The sequence below is a fragment of the Caretta caretta genome, chromosome 10, assembly GCF_965140235.1.
Source record: "Caretta caretta isolate rCarCar2 chromosome 10, rCarCar1.hap1, whole genome shotgun sequence".
Taxonomy (NCBI): Eukaryota; Metazoa; Chordata; order Testudines; family Cheloniidae; genus Caretta; species Caretta caretta.
In genome coordinates this window covers 41,770,968-41,796,886 of record NC_134215.1, presented here as the reverse complement: position 1 = coordinate 41,796,886, position 25,919 = coordinate 41,770,968, and the positions used below count along the sequence as shown (strand labels likewise).

Below are 25,919 nucleotides of genomic sequence, written 5' to 3'. Positions count from 1 at the left end.
CTTCCTAAATATACACTGGGAATGTAAACTATGTGGGAATGGACTGTGTCTTTCTTTTTATTTTGTATGGCACTGAGCAGGCTTCACAGAGAGGGCCATCTCTTGTGTGCATTTAATATTCATTCTTGCATAAATGTTTAGTTTTATAGCTTGGAAAATTGGAGTTTAAGTACTAAACATTTCATAATTTAGCAGGATGAAAGCAAAACCAAGCCAGAAGCAGTATGGCATTTTTAGAATGGCAAAATTTAAATGCAAGAGAGGGCTCAGAACAATCTGAATATAAAAAAAAGATTTGCTGGAGTATTTTGTCCATCAAAAATCATAAAAGTTTATAAAACCTAACCTGTGAGGAAAGGTTAAAAAATCTGGGCATATTTAGTCTTGAGAATAGAAGACTGAAAGGGGACTTGATAAAAAATATGTTAAGGGCTATTGTAAAGAGGATTGTAATCAATTGTTTTCTATGCTAACTGAAGGTAGGACAAGTAGTAACAAGCTTAATCTGCAGCAAGGGAGAGTTAGGTAGATATTGGGAAAAACTTTCTAACTATAAAGATAGGTAAATACTGGAATAGGCTTCCAAGGGAGGTTGTGGCATCCCTTCCATTAGGGGGCTTTTAAGAACAGACACCTAATGACAAACACCTATAAGGGATTATCTACGTATAATTGCCTCAGCATAAAAGGTTTCAGAGTAACAGCCGTGTTAGTCTGTATTTGCAAAAAGAAAAGGAGTACTTGTGGCACCTTAGAGACTAACCAATTTATTTGAGCATAAGCTTTCGTGAGCTACAGCTCACTTCATTGTATGCATACTGTGGAAAATACAGAAGATGTTTCATTGGAATCATACTGTGGAAAATACAGAAGATGTTTTTATACACACAGACCATGAAAAAAATGGGCGTTTATCACTACAAAAGGTTTTCTCTCCCCCCACCCCACTCTCCTGCTGGTAATAGCATAAAAGGGTGAACTAGATGACCTTTTGTCATCCCTTCCATCCATACATTTCTAAGATTCTGAAATCTAGATCGGTGGTATAAATATTGGTTGCCTGAAAAATAAACCATACAAATCTTTGAAGTATGATAGTTGCTGAAACTTTATTAAAAGAATCTGGGTGAATCAACTGGTCTAACTTCCTTTCATGTGAAAGAAAAGAAATGTTATACAGCTTATCAAGCTCTTTGCATGACAGGAGATTCAAGGTTGAAGGGAAGAAAGTCAGTGTGAATCTTGCTTACTGCAGCTCTGCTTATTATAGAGTTTGTCAGTACTCCAAAGGACTTTAGAACTGAATAGCAGTACAGCTGAAGATTGACTTGTATTATCATTAACTTCTTGCATAAAATTGATTAAATTGAGGAGCAACCCCTGTATTTAAATATCTAAATGCATCATTTCTGCTTTAGATTGAATTGTTCATGAAATCATGATTAATTGTTGAACATAAATATTAAAATTAATAAAATAGTGGTTGATCTTTTTCCCCTCTTTCACAAGTGGTTTGTGGTATCAAGAATGCTGAGAACCACAGTTTCAGATGAGAAAAATTCAAACTTGGTTACCTATAGTTAGGTATCTAAATCTATATTTTAGTGTCTAAATAAGAGATCCTTTTCAGAATCAGTGAGCTTTCTCAACTCCCATCGATATCAATAGGAGTGGAGTGCTCACTATCACTGAAAACTAAGCAGCTTCTTTAGGTGCCTAACTTCTGGCACCCAAGAGTGAAAACTTTGGTTTTACCTGAACCCATTATACTGGCAGTGGGATATACAGGTTTCATGTATATAATTGATTGCTCTCTTGTGTGTGTGTTTTTAAAGGTTTTGGAGTCAAATGAAGAATCAGGCTATCTTATTCTCACCATTGTTGTATCTGGCCATTTCTTTATTTCCCAAAGACGGGCAGTACAGGTAGGTTTTCAGTTTCATGTACTTAAATACATTTCTCAACTCAAGTTAGTAATCAGTCTTGGGTCTTTTGTCCTTCCTCAATTTAATGAGGTCTGTTACTGAAAGATATCTGTACCAATTTTACTTAGCACATGCAAATTCTCATGGTTGGAAGAAGTTCTCTGAACTTACCTATATAATACTTAAAGTGCACTTTTCTTTCCCTATTGAATAGTGGTGTTTTTTTTGTGTGGCTGATAAACTAAATTTAAAAAGTGTGGTGAAACTGTGCCACTGGTGTCAAAGAATGTCATTGTCAGCAATATGCTGGATACTTTCACATGTGTAGTTCACCTATTTGAGTACATCAGGTAAAAATGTAATTGAAAAATAGTTACATAAAATATGGTTTAAGTGGCGTTTAGAGTTCATCCTCAATGATGGGGGTGGGGAAATTGTGTTTTTAAATGGAGTTTAAATGGTTTAAAACACACCTTACGACCATGTGTAGACGGGTAGACTTTGAAATTTTTAGTTGGTTGTGCTGTAGCCTAGGTTACAAGCCAGCCAGCTTGTATTATTTAAATAAAGTCACAATGACTCCAGAGAAGCCAGCATCAGAGTCTCAGCCAGAACGAATCGGTTCTGTGCCAGGAGGGGCTTGTAGAACTCCTGGTAGGTAGCTTTAGACATGACTGCCTGGGTCTGTGCTGGGAACTGGGATCAGGTATGCTCAGTGTATGCAGAAAACTGACCAAATCCTGCTCTAGATTGTGCAGCAACATGGAGTAGAAACACTGCTTGGTGAATTTTTGCCATAGAAATCCTGTGGTCCAAAGCATTGCTGGGTGAGATGCTCTTCTAGAAAGGAACTACATGTTTATCTAACATCTGCCATGTCCTTGATGCTTAAATTTGGCTGGTACAGTTTTGCTTCAGTTTTACACTCCTTGTCCTCACCTTTAAAGAGTTACACAGCAGTGGCCCACATATGTACTATGTATTCTGTGTTCTACTAATTCTGCTTCCCTTATTTATTGTTCATTCACAAGCACCTTTGCTTTCTCTCACACTACTCCTTAGACCTTGAATGATCTCATCCCTAAAAGTTTCCCCTTTCCAATGTCTTTACAACAATGACCACACTTCTACACCAACCTTATAAAATCTAAACTAATGTTTACATTTTTAAAAAATGGTATTAACACAATGGGTATCATGCTAAAACAATCCAATGTTTTTTTTAACCTCCCTCTTGATGCTTTCTCTGTGTCGTGTAATATCTACTCTAGATTATAAGCAAATATTAAAATGATTAAACAGCTGCACTTAAACTTCTGTGGCTTAAATATGGTTGATCTGGAAATACCTCTATGGTTTGTCATCAAGACATGTTCCAATTCTTGCACAAACTATTCTGGATGTTGCAAATTTTATTTAGACTGAAATGACATTTTTTGTTTGCAGTATCATCTTTCTGGAGAACATCAACTGGTACTGTTCCACATAAGTTTCTGTTTTGTCTGATTTTCCTGAATTAAATGCCATAGAAAACAGCCTTTATTTAGATTCTAGAACCTTTTTGAAAAATCTTATTTTTTTGTCTAAGGAGGACCTTAAGGAATCACAGAACATAGGATTATAGGAGTTACAGGGTGGATTTGATTTAAATCAAATTGATTTAAATCACTGGGCAGGAAGACTTGATTTAATCATGGATTTCTACATAAAAATGCATTCTTGTTGGTTATTATAACCTTAATATATATTCTTCACAACTCAGATAGATGTAGGTTTCATTTTAAAACTGTGTAGCTTGTACCTTCTAAAAGTGATTTATTTTGAAAACTTTTCAGATTAGTTTTATAGCTATATCAGAAAATGAATGATTGTTTGGTTATTTCATTTACCAAAGGAAATTGAAGCAGAAATTTATGAAGTCATTGGGAGGTGAACTATCTCCAATTTAACAGGTTAATCATTAATATTTGGAGGATTTTCTTGCCATGCTGTATTAGGAGGAGAACATCACCAGACAGACATTTAAATTGCTTTATTTAACTAAAACAACAACATTTTGTATTCTGGATTTTTTTCTTTAACAGCAAACATAGTATTTTAACAAAACAAGCGTATGAATTTTTGAATTTTGTTAAACATTTGAGTTTTTTAAAATCAGGTTTGTTTTTGTTAAAATTGTTTTTAACTAAAATAGTTAAATGAAATATTTAAAAAACAAAAATTAAATCTACTATGTCAGCCGACTTAAAATATTGGCTCTCAGTCGTCTTCACCTTCATTTTCCTGTTTATTCATAATCTGGAAAAGAAAAACAAGTTTTCCTGCTTTTTCAGGTCCCAAACAATTTCTCCCTTAGCTCTGAAGTTCATTATAGTTGGCATTATGGAGGGGTGATTGCTGGATGTCCATGTCATAGCCAACTCCTCTTCTTCAGCAGCTAAGATTTGACCCTGGTACCAAGTACTGAGAATATTTGCAAAAAAATGAACTAGAGATAGTGCTTGTCCCATTTGTTTTTTTTAAATGCTTGTAATTCAACTCTGTCATTGCATATTTCTCTTTTTAAGATCTCACTCAGTTCCTTCAAAATTTCAACAGCATCAGCAATAAAGCAGCTGTTTCCCTGCATTTTGTTCAAGGCTACAGAAATAGGCTTCAGGATACTCAGCATGTGTTCAACATTTCTTTTAAGCCCAGTGTTGAGAACTTTGGCTGTGACAGTGCCAGCTATTTTTTTCACAATTTTCTTCACAAACTGTCATCAGCTTAGGCCAGTTCTTGATGTAGTGCTCAAAACAGTCCACTACTGAGTTCCATCACATGTCTTGTGGGAGAGTTAGCTTGGTTCCTCCCACTTTCTTCAGAGCAGCTGCTGCAAAGTGGTTGTTACAGAAGTATTTTGCAATTTCAACAACATTAGCCTTTATTTCTGGAACACTGAAGTCTTTGGCTAGGTGGTGCATCAAATGAGCACTGCAACCATATGTTATTAACTTGGGACTCTCTTCACTCTCTAAATTTCTTCTCATCTTGGACACATTTGCAGCGTTGTCTGTGACCAAGCTGTATACTAGACATTTGAATTTTTTGTCACAGTTTGTTATAGCTTTTACTGCTACTTCTTGTAAGTATTCTGCTGTGTGCGCATTTCCTGATGTATCAATTGTTTCTGTAAGGAAGACAGTCCCTTCTTCTGTTGTCACATAAGAACTGTGGACATTGCTCCACAACATTGTGGACACTGCTCCACCCATCAAGACTCAGGTTAACAATTTTACCCTCTAGACCTTTTGCACACTGCTCAATTTCTCTTTCATATACTTTCATCCAGCAATTTGCTTGCGACATCTGCTCTGTTGGGTGGACTATATCCTGGTCTTAGTGACTGAACTATGTTAATGAAGTGTGTGCTCTCAACTATTCAGAAAGGAGAGTCTGTTGCAACAAACCAGGCAATTTTTTCATCAATTACCTCTTTTTGTAATCTGCTGGTTCTTATCACAAATTTATCTGTGGTTGTTTCTGGATGATGAAGATTTTTTTTTCTTTTTGCTACAGGTAATATACTGTGTCTGTTTGACATACATGATGTGAATGAAACGCTATCATTGGCAGATAACTCTGAAACTATAGAAAATATTGGTGATCTTGAAGGTGGAGAGTCTTCAGAATCCTTGTATGTTGAGGATGGATTCTCCTAAACAAAATAAGTCAATGCAGTTATTTAATTATTATTACCATACTGCTCATTTAGTATTACTCATTGCATTCGCTGACACTCAGTACTACTTTAAAGGTTTCAGAGTAGCAGCCGTGTTAGTCTGTATTCGCAAAAAGAAAAGGAGTACTTGTGGCACCTTAGAGACTAACCAATTTATTTGAGCATAAGCTTTCGTGAGCTACAGCTCACTTCATCAGCCACTCCATACGGCTAAATTCAGTGCCTTGCATAATGACAGGTTTCAGAGTAGCAGCCGTGTTAGTCTGTATTTGCAAAAAGAAAAGGAGTACTCTCAAGTCCAATTTCTGTGTGTTTTTCATGGGTTTGGCATGTCTGCTCCTAGTCCTGAATTGTTGCATTTTTCTGTTTTTTTATTTCTAATTCAACTGATCATGTAATTTCACGTCCTCTAACATTAAACAAACAATAGACTAAACTGTTATGCAAGTCCAGCAGAGCACTGTAGAGACAAATTCTAATGAGATTTTTCTGGCTTCAGCAATGATTGAGGAGCTGGAGCCGAAAATAGGAGAATTTGATAGATTACATTAAAAAATGGGGGGGGGAGAAATTTCCTTTGTTACAGTTGGGTAAAAAGGGGATGTAAGAATATTTCAAACGGCAGTTTTGCCTGTTTTAAACAAAAAATGAGTTCAACTGATGTTATACAAATGTTCAACCAGAATGGAATAAGGAACCAAATGCAGCTAAATCAGCACATTAGAGTGAAAATGGCTCACTCTGTATACCTCCTATTTTTCTTAATGTGATAAAAGGTTAGAACAAGACTGTTCTTCAGTGGTGTGTGGGTGTGTTCACTTTTATGTTGAAAATTTTGTGGATAGATTTTTTTTTAAAAAGTCCACCAAGACATGAGAGTTAAATACTGAAGTCTGAACATAAAACTTCTATATTTTAGATGGAATTTACATCTCAGTTTACTATAGAAGAGTGATGAGTTCAAGTTTGATGAGACTACAAGTTTGGTTGATAAAGGTGTTTGTGTTGGTGTGTAATATACTTAGATTTCTGTAGGGCGTTTCACTTAGTACTATGTGACTTTTGATTAAAAGATACAAAATTAACATAGATGTATGAAGTGTATGATCTATGTGCTAAGAATGACTTCTGGGAGTATTTTGTGATCTACCACTGCCAAAAATATTTGTAAAATAATTATATCTTCACATATCCTATCACTCTTCCTTTTCTGCTAGGTAACCATTCATATTCTCAATTCCTGTTGCAAATTGTAGAATTGTGTCCATGAACAGTCAGAAGTGTGATATTTAATGAATTAATGTCTACCTGCCATTTTGCAATTAGAAATTTAAAAATTTCTTGCCAAAAGGACTTACTTAAAAGTAGTTTAACATTCAAAATCAACTATTTTAAAGCAACTGGACCTGTGTAACATCTTATGCTTTGAAAAATAATGAATTGTTGGTTCCTCTGGCCAGAATAAGCGAATCCCTGGGCTTCATGATAACTTCCAAAACAATGTTTTGGAAAATGTTTGAGGATGCTTCAAAGTGAATTATTAAAGCACATGCAGCTGTAATGGGTAATTGGTTGCTTGCAACTTCAGTGTTTCTGTTAGATGCACAAAGAACTAATCAGTTTGCCTTTTGGTGGTCTCACAGAATTGCTCTACTCACTGCAGGTATGGCGCCTCCTCCTGGAAACTGGGGATTAGCTCTTGAGGCCAACACCCCATCCTGTGGTCTCATGCCATCACACTCTCTGATTTGCAGTCCCTCTCCCACTCCAGGAACTGCAGTGTCCTCTTCATGACTCAGCCCTCTGGTCAGTTCAGTCAGCATTCCCCCATTCTGGAGTACTGTTCTCCAAATTCTCTGTTACTCCCACAGTGACTCAGGCAGTCTTCCAGTTCATTGGTGCCACTTCCCCAGTGGCAGGTAGGGAAACCCCGGGCCCACCCTCTATTTCAAGTTCCAGTCCAGGGACCCTCTTTCCAGTTGTTCTGGCTTTCCTCTCCCAGCCCTCAGTGCTCCGTCCCTGGATTGCTTCCTACAACTCCTGGTTTCCTTCCTTGCCCTGGGTGTACCAGCTCCAAACCACTTCCCAGGGCGTGACTGCAGCCTACACATCTCTGTAACATCCAAACATGCCTCCCTCTTCCCAGGGAATGACTGCCCTTCTAGCTTCTGGGTTTTATAGGCCCCGCCTATTCCTGCACAGCTGAACCTGCTTCCAATCAATTCCCTGCTCCCTGGCTCTTCCTCCAGGTGCAACCTGTGGAGTTAATAGGTCTAGGTGGCCACCTTAACCCTTTCCACACCTGTGTGGAGTGGACACTCCATCTCAGGTGGATAATGGGTATGCTTTCAAGATTTTTTGTTGTTGTACACATTCTTGTATGGCTTTGCCCAAGACTTGATTGTGTCTATCCACAATAACATACTCTCACAAAATAATAGGTCCAATGAAAGGCATTACCTCACCCATCTTGTCTGCACAATAACACGGAACAGTCACTTTCCTTGTAAAATTGGCTGAAATCAGAAGATTCTAACAGACCCCAAATGAGGGTAAGTGGAGGTTCCATGAATTGTCAGGATGATTACCTGTTTTATTCGTATTATAATTCTGTAATTAACAGAAAATTCCTGAGGTGTGATTCAAATCCAGGTTTTCCAATATGAAGTTCTTTATCTGGAATCAAATTACACAGGGTAATATTTTTTGAACATATTTTTACTATAGATGTCAGGGTGAATAAAAATTGATGTATTTAAAAAAATCAGAATAATATTTTTTAAAATTTGTATTTAAATTATAATTTTTCTTTTTAAAAACAAGCCTGTTTAAATGAAATCTGAATTTAACACAAAATATGTTAAGGTCTAAATTTATTATCTTTTAAGACTTGTAAATAAAAGTAAATATGGTGAGCCTCTATCAAAAACTTGGAGTTAAAGGCAGCATTTCTTTATTAAGAAGGAATCAGAGGAAAAATATGTAAATTTTGATGTCAAGCTTTATAACTATGGCATATGTCATGTGCCGTATTCAGGGCTTGATCCTGTGGAGAACACAGGGGCTGTGCTACTGGGTATAAGGGACTGGCAGATTCATCACAGGCCTTGGGACCCAACCTCTGATTCTGGGAGACATCATGTATCTTATCAGGATCAGGTCTCATATTCCTATTTTATAGCTTCTCCCTATCTGAGTTCTCATTGGCTCAGTTCTTAAATTATGAATATTTGACTCCATCCACTATGGAAACAATGGTTATATCAACAAATGAGAATGCACCTTTCTTTAGAAAATAGCTGAAGTACAAATGGAAAAGATTAAAATTGATGATTTAAATAAATCCACCCTGAAGTATGTCTAATTGCTGCGTACCAGAGAATACAAAAAGAGAGCTTCAAAGAGCTTACAGTCTAAGTATAGATTTAGACAACAGATAGATACAGACAACACATGGGGGAGTACAAGGAACAATGAGATAGTATTGGTCAATATGATAGGCGGTGGTCTCAGCATACCAGTGGCCTAACAGCTGGCAAGTATTTTGTAAGTGTCATGGTAAAGGAGACTTTTAAGAAGGGGTTTGAAAAAGGATGAGATCACTTTGCAGATGTTTATGGGGAGCTCCTTCCCTGGGAGAGAGGCAGTATGGGAGGAAGCATGTTTGAAATTTTACCAAGTGGGCGATGGAGGCTAACTTTGTTGGCCCATCAGAGGTGGGAGTTGACATGTTGATATTGAATGAGAGATAATAGGAAAGGTGGAGTTAGGACATGAAAGGCCTTGCAAGTGCTTATGTTTGGTGCGATAGAGAAGGGTAGCCAGTTGAAGGATGCAAAGAAAGGGGTGAACTGGTCAAACTGATGGGCTAAGAAAATGATCTTTGCAGCAATATTTGAATGAATACAAGCAGGACAAAATCGTATTTGTCAAGGCTAGAGAAGAGGTTGTTGCAGTAATCGAGAAGCAAGATGAGAGCCTGGACAAAAGTTTGAGCTGTGTGGATGGATAGGGAAAGGTGGAATCTTTGACATGGTATGTAGAAAAAAATTGGCAAGATTTAGACAGTCTGGATATGAGGACCTAGAGAAATGTGGATTTGCGCATTATTGCATAGCTTTCTCTTTGACTTCTCCAGCCCAGTGGAATCTCGGATGGCCAATCTACAACAGAAAGGTCATAGATGACTTGTTGATAGCCCGTCCACATGAGATTGTGTCTGTACACACTGATCAGATGTTTCAACTGCTGGTTCTTTGACTTCTGTTTTCAGAGAAGCTACTTAGTGTCTTCTCAGGAGTTGATCTACTTTTATCAGACTTTTCTGCTTCAAGTCCAGTCTTGCTGAAGGAAAGATTTCACAAATTGTATTTCTTCTAGGACCTTCTCAAGTACTTGCCTACCAGGGACCTCACTTACTTTGTGGAAACTGTTCTGTGGTATGATGCATCTCTCTATCCTACAAACTATCCTGCTCATCAGTGGAGTTATCAGCTTCAAGAACCAGATTATCTGCTGCACTACTGAGGGAGCCCCATTCAATTCAAGACAAATGATTGTCTCCGGCAACTCATCAGAACAACGTTTTAGTGTTATATGCAGTTAAGAGGATAGCTTTATTCTTCCCTCTGTGTTTGGTAGTTGCCATTCAGATGTAAAGTGGCAATAGGGCCTCTGTGGCATACTTGCACTTCCAGGATAAAATGAGAAAGTATAGTTAAAAATCCTGAATGAAACAAGGGAAATCTCTTACTCCTGGACAGGCAGTTTTGTTGGTTACTTATTACTTGTATTGTTTATAGCGATATTTGCTAGGTGCTTACCAAGCCTTCATTAAGGACTGCCTCTGCTTTGAGGTGCTCACAACATAAGACATCTAATTATTACAACAACCCACATTTGAGCAAAAGAAGAGCCTGTAAGCCAGTTGACTAAGCACCAGTCGGATGCATGAGAATGAGAACTAAATCATCAAGTCCTGAACTTCCTGAATTGCGGGAAGGTTCTATTCCAGGATCCTCATACTCCCAGACCTATAGCACCTGAGATTCTTGTCTGGGAACAAAAGAGGTTTTACCTTCTGGAACGTGAGTATTCAAGATAGCTCATGGACTTCCTGCTCAACCGGAGAAACCGTCCACAAATCTGGAACTCAGAGAACTTGATCTTCATGATGCTCTTGAGAGAACAAGAATCCTATTTTGTCTTGCAACCAGAGTAGTTGTTAGGCTTGGCAGAATTTGATTTTTTTTTTAATTTTGACTGATAATGTTTATTTTTAAGCATTTTTAATCAATTTAAATTTTCACAGTTGTGCAAATGTAACGCCTACACACCCTGGTTGTCAGCAGGTGGGATTGAACCTGGGACCTCTGGACTTTAGTGCATGAGCTTCTACTGCATGAGCTAAATGCCATATGGCTTTTAGCCAAGGCTGTAGAGCAGACTAATTAATCTCTCTCTCTAAGTGGTCTCGGTGTCACTAGATGGGACAGAACACCACACCCAGGCAGTGGGTGGGTTACACAAAATTATGGGTTTTAAGTATTTTTTTATTTTTATCAATTTAAATTCACATAGTTGTGGGAATTATGGGAGAGTCAGACAGTAGGTGGGGTCAGACAATACTTAATGACAGTAGATGCTGAGATTCAAAAAGTTAGGTTTATAACCGTTAAGATAAAAATTGTCCACATTACATGTCAAAATGTTACAAAGTAAATATCCTTAAATCAAACTCTAATAAGTTCTCAAGGAGCATTTTTCTTAATTTGCCTGGCTGTATATTTTGATTATCGTCAGTGGAAATATTTTTTCATAGGTTTGTGTGTGTGTGGTAAAATTGGTGTTTACTCACATTTACCAATAAAAATATAACCCTTCCAAGCCTAGATATATTGGAACACCTTCTAGATAGGCCCCTGATTGGGTATGAGTCCTAGCTTCCTGATGCTCCAAATCTCAGCATTAGGAGTTTTGTAGCAAATTCCCTCCATTTCTAGCACATTCCTTCCACGCCTTTTATGCAACATGTTAACTCTTCCCAGTTCCTTAGAAAAGTGTGTCTATAGAGAGGCTGTCAGGAGACTAGTGGAAGGATAGGATTCTTCAGGTAATCTGTGAATCTTCTTTCTTTGAATATATGGAGGAATCGTCCCTCAATCTTCTATTACTTTCTGTCATAAATATAAAGGGAAGGTTAAACCCCTTTAAAATCCCTCCTGGCCAGAGGAAAAACCTTTTCACCTGTAAAGGGTTAAGAAGCTAGGATAACCTCGCTGGCACCTGACCAAAATGACCAATGAGGAGACAAGATACTTTCAAAAGCTGGAGGAAGGGAGAAACAAAGGCTCTCTCTGTCTGTCTGTGTGATGCTTTGGCCGGGAACAGAACAGGAATGGAGTCTTAGAACTTAGTAAGTAACCTAGCTAGATATGCATTAGATTCTGTTTGTTTAAATGGCTGAGAAAATAAGCTGTGCTGAATGGAATGGATATTCCTGTTTTTGTGTCTTTTTGTAACTTAAGGTTTTGCCTAGAGGGATTCTCTATGTTTTGAATCTAATTACCCTGTAAGGTATTTACCATCCTGATTTTACAGAGCTGATTCTTTTACTTTTTCTTCAATTAAAATTCTTCTTTTAAGAACCTGATTGCTTTTTTCATTGTTCTTAAGATCCAAGGGTTTGGGTCTGTGTTCACCTATGCAAATTAGTGAAGATTTGTATCAAGCCTTCCCCAGGAAAGGGGGTGTAGGGTTTGGGGAGGATTTTGGGGGGAAAGACGTTTCCAAGTGGGCTCTTTCACGGTTATATATCTGTTAGACGCTTGGTGGTGGCAGCAATAAAGTCCAAGGGAAAAAGGAAAATAGTATGTACCCTGGGGAAGTTTTAACCTAAGCTGGTAAAAATAAGCTTAGGGGGTGTTCATACAGGTCCCCACATCTGTACCCTAGAGTTCAGAGTGGGGAAGGAACCTTGACACTTTCTATTAAATGTTTTTCCTCTTAGCAATTACATTGGCCAGGAGAGCTAGTATGCTCAGGGAGATTTTCTCTATATGCAGTTTTTTCCCAGCTGAAGTGATTCTCAGGCCTGCCCTGGAATTTCTGTCCACCAAAATTGTTTTTTACTTGAACCAGTTTATTTACCTCTGTTAAGAATGCTGGAGACACAACTCAGTTTATGTGAACCAACATGGCTATTGCATCATACTTTCTTTTTAAGCAAGAGATACCACACACTGCAAACTGGAGGCCAATGTTAAGTACATTGTCACTTATTAATCCTGATGCTGAACACTGCTTTCGAACAAGACTGGCAAATGCTCACTATCTTTCTGGAAAAAAACTCAGCTGACTCTCTAGAAGCATGTGGTACAACAATTAAAGACTCAGCAGTTGAAAAAGTGAAGAACTCTCTCACCATATTCAAAAAATGTGCATACATGGCTGATGAATGCACCAATGCAAATAGGCATCAAGGATTAAGTCATTGTGTATATTATCTTGATGTCCATTAGAGGCCAATAGATGCATTCTAGATGTTCAGGTTATAGAAGACGCATCAGCTGCATCTGTGGCATCTTAGAAGAGTTAAATGCTTGTAAACTGAACCCCAAACAGATGGCTGCTTGTACATTTGATGGAGCTGCAAACGTCTCTGGAAGACACAGTGAAGCACAAGCTTTGCTCCGAGAAAAGTGTAACCCTAATCTCTCCTATACACACTGCAAAGGCCATTTACTCCAGTTAGCGCTAGTATGAGCTGCAGAATCTTCAAAACACATTAAAAAGCTATAAATTTAATGGCTTTGTTATACTCTTTTTTTCAGCAAGAGTACAGAAGGACTGAATGGCTTGGAAACAAATAGAAGATACACTGGGACTGAAGTTCAAATTAGTCCAACCTGGGAAAACCTGCTGGCTTTCTAATGAGCGATTCTTGGCTGTTGTCTTAAAATTACTGCAACCGTTATTACTGGCTTTGGAAAGTATCCAACAGGATTAAACAATGTCATCCAGGCATCTGCTACAACAGTAGTAGATCCCTGTCTAGCAATAGAAGCTACCCTTGGATCAATCAGAGATATCCATTGAAAATGTACTGGATGAAACAAAAACTTCAGTCCAGAAGTTGACTAATGAAGGTACTTATATTAACTCCGTAAGTGAAGAGGACAAGAAGTGTGTGTTAAGCCAGCTGAAAAAGTACATAGACTTGATTCTTACAAATCTACAATAGCAGTTTCTGGATTCTACTCAATCTCCACGTAGCTTTTACAGATGCCTGTCTTATAAAACACCTACAGTTGAGTGGAGTGAGGCACTACCAGAAATGGGGCTGACATGTGATCAGGACAGAATAGAGAATTTGAACACAGAGTGGAATATCATACAACAAACTAATGAAGATTTAACTTCAGCTTCTTCTTTACTATCACTAGTGGTTCGACCCAATCTTTGTGCTATGTTTCCTGGGATGAAAGAAGTAGGAATTCATCTCTCGCTACTCCCAGTCACAACAGCTACAGTTGAGCATTCTTTTTCCTCATTGAATAGAACTTTGTGTTCTGAAAGAAGTCTCCTTCTGCCTGATCATGAGCAGGGATCTGGGGCAAAAATTGGGGATTGGTCCTGCTTTGAGTAGGGGGTTGGACTAGATGACTTCCTGAGGTCCCTTTCAACCCTGATATTCTATGATTCTATGATATATCATGAAGGACTGGACGTTAACGGACCCACAAGAAGACACCGAACAGTAGTGCAAAAATTACAACAAGAAACCAAGAAGGATGTAGATGTTGTGCTTCATAGTAGGCTTGAGTAGCCAACTTTAATTTCGGTGGTGATTTTAAAATGAGTTAAATTTTAATAAAATGGTCATGAAACATTTTTCAGTTTTTATTATGATGCCATACAGCCCCAACCTTCACCCTCCTGGTCTCAATCCTGGTCGGCCCTCACCCCCACTGTATATCCGAACATTCCCCCTAATTTCAATTCCTGGGGAAAACACTGGTCCAGATTCAGGATATTTCAGATAAAAGGGGGAACGAATTCCAAAGCTGAGGGCCCTCACAAAGAATGTATAGCCAGCATCCCCTCTTGTTTATTACAGTGGGTCTCAAGCTGAAGTGCCTCTCTTAATCCTGTCAGTCTATAGTTTATTGTACAGGTCTGTCTAATGCAGTGGTTCTCAAACTTCTTTGATTGGGACCCCTTCTTTGTGTCTGTAGTAATTTATGCCCCCTTCCCCAGTACATATACCACCACCCAGCTCCGAAGGCAGAGAAGAGAGCAGTGGCTGCTGGCTGGGTGCCCATCTCTGAAGGCAGCGCAGCGCCACACCAACAGCAGCACAGAAATAAAAGTAGCAATGTGAAAAGTAATATTCGTCAATATTATTCTTCACAGCAGATTTAGCGCCCCATTGCCATCCTTGCTTCTGCAGTGCTGCTGCCACGCCGGGGCTGACAGCCAGAGTCCCACTGCCTCCGGGTGAGAGATTGTGGGGAGGGTGGGGATTAAAGGAAAGCTCAAGCCTGGGTGGCAGGGCTCTGTCTGTCCCCTTTAGCCCTGCCTCCTGGGTGTGCATGACTTTCTGCGCAAGCCCCAGCCAACTGGGGCTGACAGCCAGAGCTCTTCAAAAAAACCCAACAACACACAGCTCACCCCTCCCTTGGCCTATTCCCACACCTCCTTTGGGAGGCCCTCCCCATAGTTTAAGAACCATGGGTCTAATGTAACTGTGGATTTTTATATCCACAATAGTATCTAATTCTCTTTAGAACTGAACTAATTTTGGGAAGCGGGACACACACAGAAAGCTTAATCATAAAACAGGTGCAAAAATCCATGATTTTTGGAGATCTGAGTATTTCAAACAATACAATTCATGACCATATTTCTTTTTAAAAAAAAAAAAAGAAACACTGTTCTTCAAGTGGTTGTTCATATTGATTCCAATTAGGTTTGTGCGCACCCGGTGAATAGTCATCAGAAAGTTTTCCCTCTAGCAGCACCCATTGGATCAGCTGTCGGGACCCCTGGAGTGGCGCTCTCATGGCGCTCAATATTGACTCTGCTGACCTGGCACCTCCTCGGTTCCTTCTTACCGCCAGTGACGGTCATTGGAACTGTGGTGACTTGCTTAGCAAGCTCCCCTCGTTTTCCCTAGCTTTCAGTTTAGTTCACAGTTATTCCTAGCCTCGTTAAGTTTAGTTTTAGTGTTTTCAATTGTTACAGCAGATAGTTGTTGGGAGTGGGGGGTTTTCCCCTTCACTCCAACTGTGTTCCCTGTTGGGACTCGGGGTATGCCTAAGTCCCAAGGGTTCAAAACCTGCAAGTCCTGCAACAAGCCCATGCCAACAGGCAACCCCTATGACGCTTGTTTAAAGTGTCTGGGGGAAACACAGCAAGCGGAAAAGTGCAGGATTTATGAAGGGCTTTGCCCCAGAACAAAAAAGGAGTGAGACTTTCGCCTCAAGCAGCTCCTTAGGGAGGTGGCACTTAGACCACAGCCTACATCATACCAGCAAGACCTGGCACCGAGCTCATCGGTGCGCAGCGCCCCAGCAGCAGTGGTAGAAGCGGCACCACGGAAGGACTCTGCAAGAACCCGCAGCACCACTGTTCCCCGACACTGAAACCGGTGGGATCGACCTGGCACTATTCCCATTCCCCGATGCAGAAGTGGCACCGGAAGCAGGGGGAGTGGATCTCTGACTCAGAGAGCCACCCCTTTGGAGCCAGCCAATGGAGCACCCAGGTATGCAGCACCCAGACAGGAGCACCTAGGTATGAAGACTTTGGAACTGGCACCATTGACTTCGGCCCTGCAAGGGAGACTGTCGAGTCCAGTGCCGTTGGACTCCCCAAGCCAGATCATTGAGGAGGTGGAATTGCCATCTACCCCAGACACCTTTGAGGCTGTGAGGGACCTAATCACCATGACAGCACTGTGGTCCATGGTCTTCGAGCCAAGCCTCCGGTACCACAGCATGTGGCACCGTCTTGAGGCAAACCACTGATGCCTTCGTCCCTTAGCGCCAGTTGGACTTGCGGCGCCCGCTGGACTTGCGGCACCACTCCAGGTTGTGCCAGCACTCCCAATCGCGATGCCGATCCCAGGTCCCACTCCCAGCACCAGTCATCCTGGCACCGGTCAGTGTCCTTGCACTGCTCCAGATCGCGGCACTGCTCCCCAGTCCAGCTTCGTTCGGCACCATCCTGGCCATCGCAGTCCCAGTCCCCGTCTTTGGACTCGGGGATGGGGTCTAGATACTCCGACTAGGACCGGCACCGATCAGGCCATGGAAGGCAATGGCAGGGACCAGTGCAGTGGCCGTTTTGGACCCCATGGGTGTACTACCAGGCCCAGGGCACCCAATCCAAAGGTTCCAGTTTGGTGGCCTCTGAAACGCAGGTGCCGGAGGCATCAGCCAGTTGCCCCACCCCTTGGGGTGCTGAGGAGGTACCAGTCACACTGCCTCTCCTGGAACGAACCCCAGTTCCTGAGCCTGATCCAGGTGTGGTTGGCCCCAACAGAGAGGCGGGACAGGAGGTCCCTGGAGACCGAGAGGGTCAGGAGGACCCTGTTCCCCCATTAGCCTCCTCGTCATCCTCCCCAGATGAGGCAGTTGTAGGCACCTCTGTCTCTGGACCGCCCCTCAGAGACAGCTGTGCCCATCAGGACCTCCTTCACAGTATGGTGCAAAATATGGGCCTGCAGGCCAAGGAGGTGGTGGAGTCAAAGGACCCGCTGGTCGACATCCTGGCCCTGGAAGTCCCATCGAGGGTGATTCTACTCCTCATCAAGACTATACAGGCCAATGCTAAGAGCATTTGGCAGACCCTGGCCTCCATCCCTCCCACTGCGAAGGGTGTAGAGAGGAAATATTTCATCCCATCTTAGGGGTACGGATACCTCTTCACACATCCACAACCTTGCTCATTAAATGAAAAGGAGAGGCAGGGACAACAAGCCCCAATACCTAAGTCCAAGGATGCCAAACACCTAGATTTATTTGCTGTTGCCAGCAGAGTCCAGGGAGGAATTTGGAGCTATAGTGGAGGAGGAAGGTGGTGGCACGGACCTCTTTACAGCCTCACTGGACTCTGCGGACTCAGCGGCATGCACCTTACCCTCCGGTATCACCATGAGCTGTAGCTCTTGACTGCAGGCCTTGGGACTCCCACCCGAGATTCAACAGACTATGCAGGACCTGCTTTTTGATGGGGCAGATCTGTTTGTGGAGCAGACTGACTCTAGGCTGCATAGCCTAGAGGATTCCAGGGCTACCATGAAGTCCTTGGGTATGCACACCCCGGCAACCCAACGTAAACATTTCAAGCCCCAGCAGCAGCAGACTCCTATCCTCCTCGGCCAAGGCAGGACTTTTATAGGAGAATGGGCAGGAGTGGCAGACACAAGCCTTCCCAGCTCAGCCAGGGCCAAGGCCCAACTAAACCATCGTCGGGTTCAAAGCAGGCCTTTTGAAGGTGCGCTCAAGGATGGTGCACCAGCCACAACTCCGGATCCTTCCTCGTCTTTCTTGAATCATCTGTCCCACTTCTACTATGCTTGGTCCCAAATAACTTTGGACCGCTGGGTTCTCTGTATGGTAGAAGTGGGATAGTATCTCCAATTCTGCTCCGACCCTCCCTCTCACCCCCCTTCCCCGTCCATCTTCAGGGACTCTTGTCACGAGCAACTCCTTATCCAGGAGGTGTGGGTGCTCCTCGCCATGAGAACTGTGGAGGAGGGTTCCTCAGGGGCAAGGGATTCTATTCCTGATATTTTGTAATCCCCAAAGCAAAGGATGGGTCTAGATCTGCGAGAACTCAACAAGTTCATGGTAAAGCTGAAGTTCCCGCATGGTCTCCCTGGGCACAATTATCCCTTCTCTGGATCCAGGAGACTGGTACGCAGCCCTCGACATAAGACGCGTACTTCCATATAGCTATTTGGCCTGCACACAGACTATTCCTACGGTTCGTGGTCGACCACAAACATTAACAATTTATGGTCCTTCCATTCATCCCCTCAACAGCCCCCCCCCCCGAGTGTTCACCAAGTGCATGTTGGTCGTGGCTGCTTTCCTCCATCAGAGGCAGGTGCAGGTATACCGCTACTTTGACGACTGGCTGCTCAGGAGCCACACCAGGGGGCAGGTGAAGTCTCAAGTCCGATTGGTCAGAGCCACATTTGAGAGACTGGGTGTCCTTCTCAATTTGAACAAGTCAACCTTGTCACCGACCCAAAGAATAGAATTCATCGGGGCAGTGTTGGACTTGGTTCAGGCAAGAGCCCTTTTGCCAGAGTCCTGATTCCAAGCCATGGCGGACATCATTCAAGGCCTCAGGCAATACCCAACCACTACAGCAAGGGATGCTGAGTCTCCTCGGCCACACTGCAGCCTGCACTTACGTGACCCAGCATGCCAGACTGAGGCTCAGGCCTCTACAGGTGTGTCTCGCTTCAGGCTATTGCCTGGGACTCAACAGCATGAATTCAGTGGTCATGGTGCCAGGGCAGCTGCTCGAAGCACTTCAATGGTGTCTCAACCCTTGGACGGTGTGTGGAGGTCCCCTTCAATGGCCCTCAGCCCTCCTTGTCCCTAATAATGGACGCATCAGCTCTGGAATGGGGAGACTTCCAAATGCAGGGACTTTGGTCGCAGGACGAGCTCTCACTCCATATCAATATCAAGGAGCCGAGGGCAGTGCAACTAGCATGCCAGACCTTTCAGGCCCAACTACAAGGTCAGTGCGTAGCAGTTCTGATGAACAACACCACTGCCATGTTTTACATCAACAAGCAGGGTGGAGCCCAGTTCTTTCCCCTATGTCGGGAAGTCCTCTGGCTGTGGGAGTTCTGCATAGCCCACTCCATTCACCTGGAAGCATCCAATCTACCAGGAGTTCAGAATGCACTGGCAGACCACCTCAGCAGGAGCTTCTGCAATCATGAGTGGTCCATCTAGCCGGATGTCATACACTTCATCTTCCAAAGGTGGGGGTTTCCCCAGATCAATCTGTTCATCACCCGGAGCAACAGAAAGTGCCCGATGTTCTGCTCCTTCCAGAAACACAGCCCAGGCTCAATCATGGACACATTCCTGCTACCCTAAGGAGGCTGCCTGCTCTACACCTTTCCCCCCTCCCTCTTGTGCACAGGTCCTACTCAAAGTCTGCAGGGATTGGGCAGAGATAATTCTGGTGGCACCAGCGGGGCCTCGACAACATTGGTACACCATACTCGTGAGACTGTCAGTGGATGCCTGATCACGTTGCCTCACAGCTTGGAAGCTTCATGGCTGAACCCCATGGAGCTTCTGTGCTCCAAACAGGTAAGAGGGGATCCTACTCAGCAGCAGGAAGCCCTCCACTAGAGCCACATATCTGGCAAAGTGGAAAAGATTTACTTGTTGGTGTGACCAGGGTCGTACACCCCCTCTTCAGGCACCTATATCTCATCTTAGAGTACCTTCTGCACCTCAACAGCAAGGCCTGGCAGCGTCCCCTATAAAGGTACACCTTGCTGCTATCTCGGCTTTCCACCCAGGAGCATCTGAACTCTCCACCTTTGCCAACCCTGGTTTCCCAACCCTGGTTGGTCGGTTCCTCAAGGGTCTGGAATGGCTACATCCCCAGATCAGACAGCCTGTCCCCATGTGGGACCTTAATCTGGTCCTCTCCAGGCTAATGGGGCCCCCATTTGAACTGCTGGTGACTTGCTCCCTTCTCTATCTGTTGTGGAAGGTAGCCTTTTTAGTCGCCATTACATCAGCAAGGAGGGTGTCTGAGTTAAAGGCCCTTACCTCAGACCCACCTTATATGGTTTTCCACAGGGATAAGGTGCAACTCAGACCTCACTCGGCCTTTCTTCCTAAGGTTGTGTCACACTTCCACACTAGTCAGGACATTTTCCGGATTGTTTTTTATCCTAAGCCTCATGCCAGTAGCCGTGAGCAGAGGCTGCACTCCCTGGATGTTTGGTGAGCACTACCCTTCTACATCGAGCGCATTAAGCCATTCAGGAAGTCGAACCAATTGTTCATAGCGGTGGCAGACCAGATGAAAGGACTCCCAGTCTCATCTCAAAGAATGACTTCCTGGATCATGTCATGGTCACACATGCTATGAGCTGGCCAAAACACCAGCCCCGGCTCTTACAGCACATTCCACGAGGGCTCAGGCTTCATCACTTGAAGAAAAAACGGTTACTCACTGTTAGGGGGCTTATTCCTTCACCCACTTACTTCCCTGGTCCTTCTCGCAAGAACAGAGAGCAACAATACCCGAAGTCCAAAGGTGCAAACAATTCGATGTTTATTGGGGTGAACTTCCAGAAAGCAGGATTCCAGTTTCCTTCCTTGGTATCCTCCTTCCCAGCTCTGACACCACAGAGCCTTACACCTGTGTCCCTGTTCCCATTCCTGCCCTTAGCAAAACATGATTCCAATTTCCCCACTCCCATTCCCTATTCCCATTTCCCCCTTTAGCAAAACATGATTCCAATTTCCTTACCCCCATTCCTTGTTCCCATTTCCCCCCCCCCCACACACACACCTCCTCACTTCCTGATTGACTGCAGACTATATAGTAAAACTTGAGTTCTGCTTAGCTATACCTTAACCATCATTTTCCTGAAATTTAACTAACCAATCCTAACATACTGTAACATGATTATGTAACCAATTATATCCCACCACCTTAATTAATTTACACCCAGCAAAATTAATTATACAGCAGACAGAAACAATCACAGAACCAGACAGAGATTATACAGACAAACAATAGCAAAGTGGGAACTATAATGACAAAACAATACAGAAGTGAGGATTTCACATCCCAGCTATTGATAAGTGAGTTCTTGCCAGACAGGATGCTATCAAAGTAAGTTTCCTTTTACATTTTCTAAGCACTTCCCTTTCTCTGGAGGTGATAGGCACTATCAGGACAGGATTGTATTCCTAAGAGCCCAGTAGCACCTTATTTCAATGTGACTAGTTTGGAATATGAGGATGTGACTGGTCGCTTCCCAGCTTATGGCTGCCGCTGCTGCTTAGCCAAAGGCCTTAGTCTAAGAACAAGGCCTCAGACTGTCACAGTAAGAGAAGGCCCTTACACCGGCAGACAGTGATTTTGATTCTTTCTTTTATACCTCTAGAACTAGCCAAGTGATAAGAATACACCTAAATTCTTGGAGTATAGGCCTTTACAGAAAGACCTAAATATCTATATCCTAACACTCACCTTCTTGTAACTCAACTTCTTGTAACCTTCTTGTAACAGTTTCCACGGTATACATCTGATGAAGTGAGCTGTAGCTCACGAAAGCTCATGCTCAAATAAATTGGTTAGTCTCTAAGGTGCCACAAGTACTCCTTTTCTTTTTTCTTTTTGCGAATACAGACTAACACGGCTGTTCCTCTGAAACCTTCTTGTAACTGTTGTTCTTTGAGATGTGTTGCTCATATCCATTCCCAACCCACCCTCCTTCCCCTCTGTCGGAGTAACCAGCAAGAAGGAACCGAGGAGGCGCCAAGTTGGCAGGGTCATATATTGAGTGCCACTCCAGGGGGCTCCACAGCCGACCCAATAGATGGTGCCAGGGGAAAAACTTTCTGACGACTTTGTGCATGGCATGCACGCACCTAATTGGAATGGATATGAGCAACACATCTCGAAGAACAACAGTTACGAGAAGGTGAGTAACCGTTTTTTGTCCAGCTCAGAACACAATTTTGTAATGTATGTGAACATTATAACGCCTCCATTTAGAAATGTTGTTGGTCCTTGTGAATAAAACAAATATTTATAGGGAATAAAACTAATATTTACAGTTTGGAGAAAAATATGAATGTTAAGTATTGACCTTGGATACATTGAAACAAATTTTGTGATGGAAACTGCATTTACAACTTCTATATAGTTGAAGAGCATACATTTCTTGGGCTGCTTTTTCTTACTTGGTCTGTGCTTGTAGATTTTTGTTCTAGACAGATGAATGTTAGCAGTAAAGAGTTTTGAAGGCTTAACGTTTGTCTTTTTTTTTTCTTCAAACTGGACTTGTACAGCTATTGTTTTGAGAGAGAAGTGTCTTAGATGAAATATACTTATCCTAAAACCAAATAGTACTTTTTTATATTGATCTGTGAAAATAGATGTGATGTACAGAAATTTCTAGAAAATGTTTAAATGACTTTTTTAACCACATCTCTTTAAGGTCCTGATCCTATGAGGTACTGAGCACCTCTGGAGGAGTGTTGTGTGGGAGAGGACACTCAGCTCCTGGGAGAATTGGGTCCTCAAAGAGGATCTTTCCCATCACCAGTAATTTTGTACTGCCTTTAATCACAGGAATTCAGAGTGCTTTACAAGCACTAATTTTCATAATGTCTATTGTACAAAACAGTACAATTAGGTGAAATGTCTTATCTATGGTCCAACATCATTATTTCAGTTTCAGGGTTCCTTCCCCACTCTGAACTCTATGGTACAAATGGGGGGACCTGCATGAAAGACCCCCTAAGCTTATTCTTACCAGCTTAGGTTAAAAACTTCCCCAAGGTACAAACTATGCCTTGTCCTTGAACCCTATGCTGCCACCACCAAGCGTTTTAAACAAAGAACAGGGAAAGAGACCACTTGGAGACGTCTTTCCCCAAAATATCTCCCGAAGCCCTACACCCCCTTTCCTGGGGAAGGCTTGATAATAATCTTCACCAATTTGTATAGATGAACACAGACCCAAACCGTTGGATCTTAAGAACAATGAAAAATCAATCAGGTTCTTAAAAGAAGAATTTTAATTAAAGAAAAGGTAAAAGAATCACCCCTGTAAAATCAGGACGGAAAATACTTTACAAGGTATTCAGATTCAAAACACAGAGGATCCCCCTCTGGGTAAAACCTTAAAGTTACAGAAAACAGGAATAAACCTCCCTCTTAACACAGGGAAAATTCACATAAAACAAAAGATAAACTAATCGCCTTCCCTGGCTTACTGATACTGGTTGCAATATTGGAGACTTGGATTAGGATGGGTTGGAGAAGATGGATTTCTGTCTGGCCTCTCTCAGTCCCAAGAGAGAACAAACACGTAAACAAAGAGCACACACAAAAGCCTACCCTCATCCCTCCCCCCCAAAATTTGAAAGTATCTTTTTCCATTATTGGTCCTTTGGGTCAGGTGGCAGCCAAGTTAGCTGAGCTTCTTAACCCTTTACAGGTAACAGAATGTTGCCTCTAGCCAGGAGGGATTTTATAGCACTGTATACAGAAAGGTGGTTACCCTTCCCTTTATATTTATGACACATGAATACTAAGATGTTTGTGCAGGTCTTGATATTCTTATTCTGTCTTCAGTCTTCTAAACCAGCCAGATCCTTGGAACTATAACCCAAACATCTAGCTTGCTATAGAAGATCTCAAAGAATGAAAAATAACAGTCAAGAAAAATTTCCTCTACTGTAGGTGTTGGTCACAAGTCAGTAGTTGAAAGTATAATTAGAGTTTCATTCTAAGCCTAACGTTCACAGCTCCTAAGTTTACACAAGAATGAGATTTTCCTTTGGAGCCCTCTGTGATTAATGTGAAGACAACATTTTCTAAAATGTCAACAGCACAGAAAAAATATATTTCAAATTACAAGAACTTAAAAATAACTGTTTGTAACAGAGGTCTCTGTCTCCAAGTGCAGCCCAACACACCACAGCTATGCCGAAAGGGTAGGAATAAATGGTCAGTTTTCAGAATGGAGAGAGGTAAATAGTGGTGTCCCCCAGGGGTCTGTACTGGGACCAGTCCTATTCAACATATTCATAAATGATCTGGAAAAAGGGGTAAACAGTGAGGTGGCAAAATGTGCAGATGATACAAAGCTACTCAAGATAGTTAGGTCCCAAGCAGATTGCAAAGAGCTCCAAAAGGATCTCTACAAACTGGGTGACAGGGCAACAAAATGGCAGATGAAATTCAATGTTGATAAACGCAAAGTAATACAGATTGGAAAACATAATCCTAACTATACATATAAAATAATGAGGTCTAAATTAGCTGTTACCACTCAAGAAAGAGCTATTAAAGTCATTGTGGATAGTTCTCTGAAAAGATCCACTCAGTGTGCAGCAGCAGTCAAAAAAACTAACAGAATGTTGAGAATCATTAAGAAAGGGATAGATAATAAGACAGAAAATAAATAAATAAAATCATGGCCAGTATGCCTCTATTTAAATTCATGATATGCCCACTTTTTGAACCCTGTGTGCAGATGTGGTTGCCCCATCTCAAAAAAGAAATATTGGAATTGGAAAAAGTTCAGAAAAGGGCAACAAAAATTATTATTGGTATGGAACGCCTGCCATATGAGGAGAGATAGTAAGACTGGGACTTTTCGGCTTGGAAAAGAGATGACTAAGGGGGGATATGATTGAGGTCTATAAAATCATGACTGGTATGGAGAAAGTAAATAAAGAAGTGTTATTTACTCCTCATAACACAAGAACTAGGGGTCACCAAATGACATTAATAGGCAGTAGGTTTAAAACAAACAAAAGGAAGTATTTCTTCACACAATGCACAGTCAACCTGTGGAACGCCTTGCCAGAGGATGTTGTGAAGGCCAGGACTATAACAGGATTCAAAAAGCAAACTAGGTAAGTTCATGGATAATCATGGCTATTAGCCAGGATGGACAGGGATGGTGTCCCTAGCCTCTGTTTGCCAGAAGCTGGGAATGGGTGACAGGGGATGGATCACTTGATGGTTACCTGTTCTGTTCATTCCTTCTGGGGCACCTGGCAATTGTCCACTGTTGGAAGACAGGATACTGGGCTAGATGGACCTTTGGTCTGACCCAGTATGGCCTTTCTTATGTTCTTATGACAACTTAAAGTTCTCTGTCACCCCTTCTTCTCTGCACTAGGTTCTTCCAGTATTGGCTGATTTGAACTAGAGTAAATGGTGGAGTCTCTGTAACTTGAAGTCTTGTAAATCGTGATCTGAGGACTTCAGTACCTCAGCCAGAGGTTATGGGTCTATTACAGGAGTGGATGGGTGAGATTCTGTGGCCTGTGATGTGCAGGAGGTCAGACTAGATGATCACAATGGTTCCTTCTGGCCTTAAAGTCTGAGTCTAATAGACTCCCTAGTACTGGGCACAGGCCCTCAGTGTTCCTTCATAAATGAAACAGTCAACCAAAATGATATCCTCCAATCCCAGGGTAATCAGTCTTTTGGTAGCTTCCCAGTGATTGCTTTAGTCT

General features: G+C 42.1%; 1 protein-coding gene across 1 annotated transcript in view; it reads left to right on the top strand.

Annotated features, from left to right (window-relative positions):
- The window catches only part of REC114 (REC114 meiotic recombination protein), a 153,589-nt gene that overhangs the window by 5,008 nt on the left and 122,662 nt on the right, over positions 1 to 25,919 (top strand). Inside the window, exon 2 of the mRNA XM_048866159.2 lies at positions 1,836 to 1,925. Coding sequence (XP_048722116.2) covers positions 1,836 to 1,925 — 90 coding nt within the window. The remainder of the gene's footprint in view (positions 1 to 1,835; positions 1,926 to 25,919) is intronic.